Here is a 9,656-nt window from a genome sequence, read left to right as displayed (position 1 = left end):
TTATTAATTCTGTTTTTCTTTTTTTCAAATAAGCATCAACATACAAGCAGTGAGAATCTTTACATCTCCACCATTATCTTGACAGAACCACCTGTTTCAAGAATTAAACCGTTGAAATTAATTTATTTCTATAATTTTATAGTAAACACAAAAGAATCTGAGCAAATATTGAAGTAAATATTTACATCTTAATGTCTTAACATTTTTTTTCAAAACTGATAAAAGAAACTAAAAAATTTTCCAGCTGTTCTGAGATTTCTACAGACTTTATGTAGAAATGTACCTTTAAAACTATACAAGTTCACACAGACACATGTTTGAAATCAGTTTATTCATTTACTGACATTAAAGTTACAGAAAAATATGAAGGAAATATTTTCAGTTTGGGATTTTTTCTTTTAATTTATCATAAAGATCAGAAATCTAAGCTGCAGTTTGTGTGTTTGCAAAAACATGAATAGAATGAAGAATTTAGAAACATTCAAAACTTTTTGCTTTTACCCAGAAAGTTTTCTGYTAATATATATGAATTGTAACATGAGCGTAAATTACAGAAAGAGAAAATGTTTTATTCATTATGAGAGTACAGTTAATGGTTTGATGCTCAGACCGTCTGTCACATCAGTGATCAATAAAGTTTAATGAGAGAATCTGGAGAATTAAAGTCGATGTATTGAACCACCAACAGATTATACAGAATAATGAAACCAATAAGGTCAAAATTTGATCCTAATGAATATTTTTTATGTTTTAACAGCCAGAAATGATCATTTGTTTGTTTTTGTTAATTTTTATGATCAAATATAGATCCAGTTGTGAAGCCAGTTGTGCATCAAGCCAGCAGGTCATCATCATGTTGAAAACTCACTTTATAAAGCTAAAGATCAGATTCTTTGATTTAGAAACATTCATCATCTCAAGTTCATTCAGTTCATTTTTATCTGTTCTGCAGCTTTGGACTGAAACTGAACATCATCGCAGCTGAGTCGTCGATTCAGTGACTTGAAACATCATCTATGATTATTGACTCAATATTACTGATTATAACATGCAAACAAACTGTAACATCTGAAGTTCAGTACTTCAAACTAAGGCTGAACTAAACCTCTTATTTAAAGCTGTGTGTTTCCAGTTCGGTTCATTTCCCAGTGTCTGACCACCAGAGGGCAGCAGTCTTCCTGACTAAAGTGATCAGCAGAAAATGCATCTTTGCATTCCTGGTATTTTGAGTTTTCTTTCTCAAAACACCATTTCCCACAATGCACTTCTCCTCTGTGATCAATCTAACAGCTTTAAGCATATCAGACATGATCTAGTTTTCCGTCTCCGGCCAAAGAGACTTTGACTCGTTCAGCGTCTCTGCCTCAAACCGCTGAACTGAAGGATGAGCCATGCATGGTCCGCCATGCACGTCGGTCATGGAAACCGGTTTAACCGGTTTATACCATTTCCTCCATGGAGGTAGCTTATTCAAGGATTCAGTTTGTTGCTTACAGACACTTGTTGAGTGAAGCCTCACGGTTAAACATCAGCAACAACTGACCTTGTTCAGTGCATTGCAATACTGTAAACAAGCTTATTTTTATCTAAAATAAGACTTCTACATTCCTCGGTATCAGCCGAGCCGCCGACGTAGAACTTTGTAGCTAATTTCTATAATAATAATTAAAATCTGTTATAACATGCAGAAGATAAAAAATGCATCACTGCCTCCTAGCGGCCATAAATAAATACGGAAGCAGATCTCATGTGTCTAAACAAAGTACATGAGCTGAGAACATAATTCATGTTTAATTATGACGATGATGATGATGATGATGATGATGATGATGATGATGATGATGATGATGATGCCTTTAAAGACTCTTCAGTCAAACTGATTTAATGAGAAACAGACTGAACTTCTTACTGCAGGTTTTGACAATATTGATGAGTTAAATCTGATATTAGCTTTATATTTTTACTTTATTTTTATATAATTGATCCAGTTTGTCTCTGATAATATAAACGTCTGACAACCTGAACATATCCTGGTTTACTTTGTTTCTCCTTCCTGTCGCTCTCTCTCTACTTCCTGCTCTGTTTCCTGCTGTAGTAAAACAAGTCAGGGAAATATTTCACTGCTTTTAATGAATCAATGATCCTTCATGTGTTCATAGAAGCTGTTTGATAAAATCATGTTTTATAAAAACAGACCCAAAGTCCTGGACAGAATATTTCTGACTTCTTCTTTTCTCTGGTTTTAACTTCAGCTGCATCCCAAGTGTCAAAAGAATCAAAGTGTCTCTAATAAAAGAGAAATTAATATTGATGGATCATTGATACCATCAGTTCCTCCATATTCTTCTTCTTCTTCTTCTCCTCTTCTGAGTTTTTCTTGTTTCCAGGCAGATTGTGTCTCTTCACATGTTTCAGGTTTAAATCACTAAAACTGACTTTGTTCCTTTGACAAATTAAACTTTAATGCAACTAAGAAAAGATTAAACTAAACTGGATGAATCTATTTTACACTTTTGATCAACTGCTGAGAAAATATGAAAACTTAGAACTCTAAAGGAAACATTGATAAGTGAAAATATTTATTTCCACAATTTAATAAAATATTAGAAAACCAACGCATGTCAGAAAACATTTACTTTATGTTTAAAATGTGTTGACATTTATTTACCACTATGTACAACATTTACACTTCAATAAACAGTAAAGAGTTTAGAAAACATAAAAACTATCAGCTGTTTTCAGAGGAAAGTTTTAACAGCTACATTAAATCTTAACCTTTAAAATCAAACCAGATAAATTTAACTTCATTATTCTTTTAACAATAATAAGCTTTTAATAAATAAGGTCTTATGTTTTTCTTCTGCCCTGTGATGGACTGACAACCTGTCCAGGGTGACCCGTCTCTCCCCAGTTGACCTCTGGAGACATTTACCAGCCGCCATTTTTGACCCATCAGGGAAAAACGTTAAGAAAATGGATGGATGTTTTTCTTCATTACATATTTACATCAGTGTTTTTAGAGTCCAGGCGTCATTTCTCAGAGAAACTAAACATCTGTTTGATTAGAAAGACATTTTCTTCCTAGTTTGCTTTTCAAAATTGGAAACGAACATAAAAACAACAAGAACAAAAAGTCCCAGTAAAACAAGAACTCCGATTCTTCCTCGTCTGTCTGGTTGTAGATTCTGAGTTGGAGGTTGAAGCTGATCAGCAGCAGCTGGAGAGAAAAGGAGAAACTTCATTTTAGACCTGGAATCAGATGAATGTCAGCAGAGAAACAGAAGCAGGACGACAGATTTTACCAGAAACGTTGAGTCGACATGTTGCAGAGTTGATTCCATCTTCAGTTTTCATGTCACACAGATACAGACCAGAATCTTCAGTCCTCAGTCTAGACACATGGAGTCTGATTCGTCCTTCTCTGAGGACGTCTTTGTCAATCTGGACTCGTCCTGAAAAATGTTCGTCCTGAGAATCTGGAAGCTCAACTCCATCATGGACCTGATAGAGAACGGATTCTTTATGAGGACTCAACAAGCTGCAGTAGATGGACAGTTCCCTGAAGGATCCCTGAGTCCTGGAGGTGAAGGTCCACTCCAGAGTGATGCTGTGGTTCTCCTCGGCCTCATAGCTGCTCTGGGTCACATTCACTACAAATGTTGCTGCTGAGGAGACAGAGAGGGAAAGAGAGGAGCAGACACACTGAGAACTGGAACATGGGAGTCTTTCAGCTCCATCTAGAGAGCTTTCTGTCACAAAGACAAGATGGAGACTGACCACAGAGACATGAGCTGAGGATGAGGAGCAGCAGGGAGATCATCTTCATCCTGAGAGAGGAAGAGGAGGAGGAGGAGAGGCAGCAGGACATCAGGAACAACATCAGTCAGTATGAGGAACAACTGGACTCCTGGAGCAGAATTAAGGTTGTTTAGAAAGATCTCTACTGCCACCTTGTGGTTATAAACTCACACCAAAGCCTTAAGCCAACAGGACGTTTTCATTCTCTGCAGCTGCTGAATATTTTATTATAAAACTTTTTCTGAGTTAAATCGGTTTGTTGTAATCAATGAAGAAAAGGGTTTCTTGTCATCACTTAAATATATTTTGTCACTAATTTCGCAGTTAGTGACAAAAAAACTGTCACTCATGACAAACTAGAAATAGAGAATATGCAGCTTTTCAGAAACCTGAAATAGAGATTTCAGGTTTCTGAAAAGTCTGTTAATTTCTATACAGTCAGTTTCACTTTGGACTTTAATCAACATAGTTTCTGATTCTCTTCTTTCTTCCTCCAAACTCTGGATCCTTCATTTCTGAATGAAATATAAACTTTACTATCAGCTGAAAAGAAGATTTCTGCTTAACCAATTTAAGGCTCTTTGCCTGAGTGAATCCAACACAGAGAGAACAGAATCTGCTCTGAATCAGCCTCAGTTTCTCCTTCCTCCTTCTGAAGCTCCTTGAAAATTGTGAGTGACTTTTTGACAAGGCTGCAGTTTTCCCTGTTGCAATGTAATTTAGCAGTTTTTCCTTCCACTCAACTTTTGATAAACACTCTGAACAACCAGGTTCTTAAGCAATAACTTTTCTTTCTTCCTTGCATGGAGACAAATGTTCATAACCCAACATCTCATTATGAAGAGAGTCGACATGTTTTCTGTCCAATCGTCAGTCCAATCATTTCAGAGAGAGAGAGAGACCATTAGAGGCCTCTAGTGCAGCTGTTTAGAGTTAATTCACTGATTAGTGTTATAACATGATTTTCTGATATTTTACAGTATTTTATACAATATAACATTTTCCAGAGACACTGGAGGTTGGGTTTATTATCTGTAAACCATAATAAATGTTTTAAAACTAAAGGATTAGAATATTTGACTCTGTTTGAATCTATATAATGTATTTTAGTTTCACTTTCTGGAATTGTGACAAAAACTATTTAAGAAAATTAAAATGTTTTGTTCTCTTTTTTTTACATTTCACCTTATTGTTAAATGTAAAGACAATTACAATAGCTGCCATAATGTTTTTTATAATAAACACAGAAAATGACTGACTTATTTATTTCTCTCTTTTGTTGAACCACCACATGCTTGTCTGAGGTTAGGGCTTGTCTAACCCTAAGTGGAGAAAAATTGGATAAACAAATTTAATGCTGACTAGAAACATAAAACTTACAGCTACCAGAACACTTATTCACAAGAAACATGTACTGAAGTAAAAATGTTATACCCCACTATCTAAATAAGACAACAGACCTTTATAAAATATAAACTTACTCTGTTAGTTTTTCTCCTTCATCAGCTTCAACACTTTGTTGCTTCAATGACTGATGTTTGTTCCAGGTTTTCTTCCATAACGTTGCTGCTGATCTCTAAAACTACAGACCAGGTCTAAATTAACAGATTAACAAATTATTTTTGTTACTGTCTTGATGCTTCTGGTCTGACACAGTCGAGGTATCAAACTCGAAAGTAAAATGAAGGAAACACTTTAGCTCCTCCTCCTCACAGCACAGATTCCCTTCCCCCCCTCTGAGAGAATGACACCATGTGACTCGTGACTCGTCAACATGGAGAGTAAAACAGAAATGAGGAAGTGATGAAGGTCCTGCTGTTTTCTGCTGCTCTGCAGACACGGATCATGAAAACATTTGGTGAAGAAACTCAACAAGAAAATCATCTGAGATTCTCTGTGGTGCCTTCAGGAACATTCAGAGAACCAGAACATCAAGTGATTTTACTGAAACATGTTCACATTTATTTCAAAAGATTTGTTTAGAATCATTTTATGTTCCAGCAGAGAGCTGCTGAACCAGACTGGACTCCTTTAATTAATTGTTTACAGACAGTTGAACTAACCGGAGTAGATAAACCTGGACAAACCAGTTAGAGGTGACAGAGGGGTGGTTTCTGCTCTGAGCAGGAAGGAGGAGTTTAGCCAACATGATCAGTCATGTTGACGAGAGGAGAGAGAACTGGAAGGTATAACATGACTGCAGGTTGGTGACAACGTTCTGACCGTCTGGTGTTCTGAAACACCATCAGTGTGAGAGAGAAAGTAGACAGAGCTCTGCTTTCTTTAAATGTAGAGAAAGATCAATGTGTTGATCTGCAACCAGCTGGACTTTAATCTGAAGTCCAATATTTCTCCTATTTTTATTCATATTTTCTTTATTTTATTTTATATCATCCTTTTCAATCATCATCTTATCTTATAAATATCAATAAATGTTTTATCTCTGTTTATTTTTGATCTCTTATAATATAGGGGGATTATATGTTCGCATCCACCTGAATAATATGTAGTTAGACTCTGACTCTGCCTCTCGCTGGAGAGGCACCAGCAACCCTCCCGACTGCACTTGGGAGAAGGGTGTAAGAAAATGGGTGGATTAATGCCACTGTGAGGAAAAACCAGGAAGAGGAAATTAGGAGAAGTAAGCAAAAGTAAGCAGAATGTCAAACTGAAAGGAGAATGTGGAATTAACGGGATAAAACCTGAAAATATGAACACTAATAAGAACAAAAGAAATAATAAGAGGAATTGGTTGCTTATTCAACAGACAGGTGACACAATGGCACCATAGAGTTTTGTTTTTTGTTTTTCAAAAAAAATAATAATAGAGCAGAAATAATGCAGTCAGAATTTCTCACTTTGTTTTTCCACATCTTCAACGTAAATAACCTCCTCCAAAAAAGAAAGAGTTGCAGTCACTCAAATTGGATTCATGTCTTGATTAAAATGCGTCTGTCCCTCAAACCGTAACCTTCTGAAAGACTGACTGCAGGTTGGTGACGACGTTCTGATCGTCTGGTGTTCTGAAACACCATCAGTGTGAGAGAGAAAGTAGACAGAGCTCTGGAAAAAAGTGTATGAAATATTGGTGGGGACACATTGTCCCCACCAATATTTCATACACTTTTTTCCTTTATGTGCCTCCATCTATCCTCAGACAGTAACTCTGAAACAGCTGCATATTCTGTTCAAAGCCCTAACGGCCAGTGCATGATCTTTTTTTTATTATTATGCCTTTGTATAACATGAATGGCAAATCCTCTCAGTGATCTATATTAGTGGATTTAACACCACGTTACTTACTGTGCACCATTGCTCATTGCTTTGGGTCGGGAGTATCAGTGGACGGGAAAAATGACACAATCAAAGAAATAATCTGAATAAAGGGACACAATTTTTTAAAATTAATTATCAATGCTCCAACAGCAAGATAACAAGGTCCAAAGGGATCACATTTCAAAAGTCAGTATAAGTTTTAATAAAAAAAAAAAAGTAAGAGTACGGTTAGGGCCAGCTATGCTGTAGCTTAACTTTGACAACCTTAGCTTGTACATGTTCTGCATGTGTGTTTCAATTCATGACATAAAAATATAGCAAAATATGGCAACCCAATAAAGTCAGAGAAGGAGGAGAAAAACTGAGAAGGAAACTTTCAGGAAGGAGATGAATAATTTAACTAGATCTGGATTTACTAAATGCTTAAATGTTTTTAAAATGTATGTAAATAGTGATCTAATGGGTTAAACAAAGTCTGTGACATGTGGGTTGGAGATAGAGATGCTGCCCAGGCTTCCTGTTATTTGTCAGAAAAAAAACAAACAAAAAAAGAAAGGGAACTTTGTCTCAATTTCTGATTGGTTCAGAAGTACAGAGTCAGATGACTTAAAGGTCAAAGGTCAAGGTAACTTGTTCATTTCCAGGTTTAGACATGACTGTCTGGAATGTCAGACAGTCATGTCTGACATTCCAGACATGACTGTCTGGAATGTCAGTCATGTCATTCCAGACATGACTGACATTCCAGTCAGTCGCCCCCTGGTCGCCCCCTGGTGGCAGCAGGGGCCATAGGAACGTTCATCATGTTGGAACAAGTAAAAATCAGTGATAATAAATAACGAGCAGGGCCGGCCCAAGCCTCCTTGGGGTCCTAAGCGAAATGGGATTTTGGGGCCCTCTAGTTCTGCCAACAATGTGGACCGACTGCAATCAGCAGTCCGATCATTAAATCATTCACACACCTGCATCTCTGACAGTGCTGTTTACGTTATATGCATGTATAATATAAGATACATTTATTGGCCAAGTGATTTACCAGTTCATTTCTGGTAATTTCCTTAATTTTGGGGGATTGTGATCTGCTGATACTTACACGTGATCTTTTCCCCTCATCTTATCTTCATCAGTAAAGGTTTATAAATCAGCCTCTGTCCTCTTCTCCTCATCCTGAGAGAGGAAGTCCTAACTCGGTCTCGATCTCTCTCAGCCTTGGTCTCGGGTCCTAAAAGTCTTGGTCTTACATTACCAAGACACATTAAAACACATTAAATATCAGCCATCAGATGGAATCACTAATTAATATTAATTCACCTTTTGGGACCAAAATGACTCAGAAACTCTATCAGGTTAATGAGGAAGTTTTTATCATCATCTGTGAACAAAGGACTGATCTGAATGTTTGTTTATTTTAAATAAATGTTTGGATGATGCATCAGATTGTTAGAGGGAATATTTTAGCAGATTTTAGATAGAAATATTTAACAGAAAGCTATTTAATTTAAACACCAGTTCTATGAAAAACATTAAAGTCTTGAATGTTGGACTGCAGCAAATTCCTCTTAAAACAATAAAACTTCATAAGAAAGAGGAAAAGTTTCCATCTGGTTGATGGTGTTGTAGTCAAGACCACCGAACCCAACACCAAGTCAAGACCAAGACTTTTAGGGTCCCAGACCAAAACCGAGAGATCAGGACTTCCTCTCTCTGGATGAGGAGAAGAGGCAGCAGAACATCAGAAACTACATCCCAATAGGAACAAACTCATTGATTTAAATCTGAACAAAACCGGAGCTGCTCATTCACAGCTAAAATGTGTTGTTTTGTCCACATGATGGCGCTCTAAGCTGTCTGACTAAAAGATGCTCAGCAGTGAAAGTTAATATTTCTCCTCCTTTCTCGGGTTTTCAACAGTCCAATTAGGACTGAAAATATAAACTGAACTGTGATTTGACAGAAATAATTTCTCACTAAACCTGAGTAAACAAAGTGTATCCTGTTTGGAAGGAATAAATTACAATTTAATGTGGAACTTATAACTAAAACTTATATAGAAAGAGTGAATGAAATAAAATTTGCTGGAAATCTCATTTAATTAGAGGAAAGCTGGTCACATTTATTGCTGTTCTTGGAAGAATAAACAATATTTTCAATCTGAAATTAAAAATATCCTGGCTGAGGTCTAAAGACCCAAGAGAATCAAAACCAAAAACTTCGACTCTCAAAAAAAGTTTCTGACATGCGGAAATAAAAGTTTATGTTTTGCAAGTAAATTTTTCACTTCATGAGTTAAAAATGAGTGATTCTAATTAAAATAGGTTTTTAAACAACACTTTTTTAGTTTWAAAAAAATCACTACAATTCCATAAGCTTTGACCACAATTTTATTTTTATTAATTGAGATTAGTTTTTTGAATAATTATTCAAATTTGCAACAAATCCAACGTCTTCTTCTTCCTTGGTCTTCAGTTAATAAGATAAAGAACCAAACCAGTAACCACTAAAACCATCATGGCGGCTCCAACAATCAGTCCAACATGTTTGTTTCTGCCTCCATCTTCTTTTCTTCCCTCCTTGTTTTCTGT

The 9,656-nt window shown here is 36.2% G+C and overlaps 1 protein-coding gene across 5 annotated transcripts in view; it reads right to left on the bottom strand.

Moving 5' to 3' along the window:
* Positions 1 to 5,479, bottom strand: part of LOC108165967 (uncharacterized) — a 13,223-nt gene extending 7,744 nt beyond the window's left edge. The window contains exons 1-4 of one of the 5 annotated variants that reach the window (XM_017303381.1): positions 5,280 to 5,479; positions 3,778 to 3,907; positions 3,303 to 3,665; positions 2,809 to 3,217 (exon numbers count right to left, since the gene is read on the bottom strand). In XM_017303381.1, the coding sequence (XP_017158870.1) occupies positions 3,063 to 3,217; positions 3,303 to 3,665; positions 3,778 to 3,880 (621 nt within the window). In that variant the 5' untranslated portion in view covers positions 3,881 to 3,907; positions 5,280 to 5,479 and the 3' untranslated portion in view covers positions 2,809 to 3,062. Of the gene's footprint in view, positions 1 to 2,808; positions 3,218 to 3,302; positions 3,666 to 3,777; positions 3,908 to 5,279 lie in introns of those variants that run through there. The other 4 variants (XM_017303382.1, XM_017303384.1, XM_017303385.1 and 1 more) reach the window with 4 other exon arrangements.
* Between the last annotated feature and the right edge of the window lie 4,177 nt (positions 5,480 to 9,656).

This window comes from Poecilia reticulata, unplaced genomic scaffold (genome assembly GCF_000633615.1).
Source record: "Poecilia reticulata strain Guanapo unplaced genomic scaffold, Guppy_female_1.0+MT scaffold_255, whole genome shotgun sequence".
Taxonomy (NCBI): domain Eukaryota; kingdom Metazoa; phylum Chordata; class Actinopteri; order Cyprinodontiformes; family Poeciliidae; genus Poecilia; species Poecilia reticulata.
The sequence above is the reverse complement of the archived record's forward strand: the minus strand, read 5'-3'. Positions and strand labels throughout refer to the sequence as shown.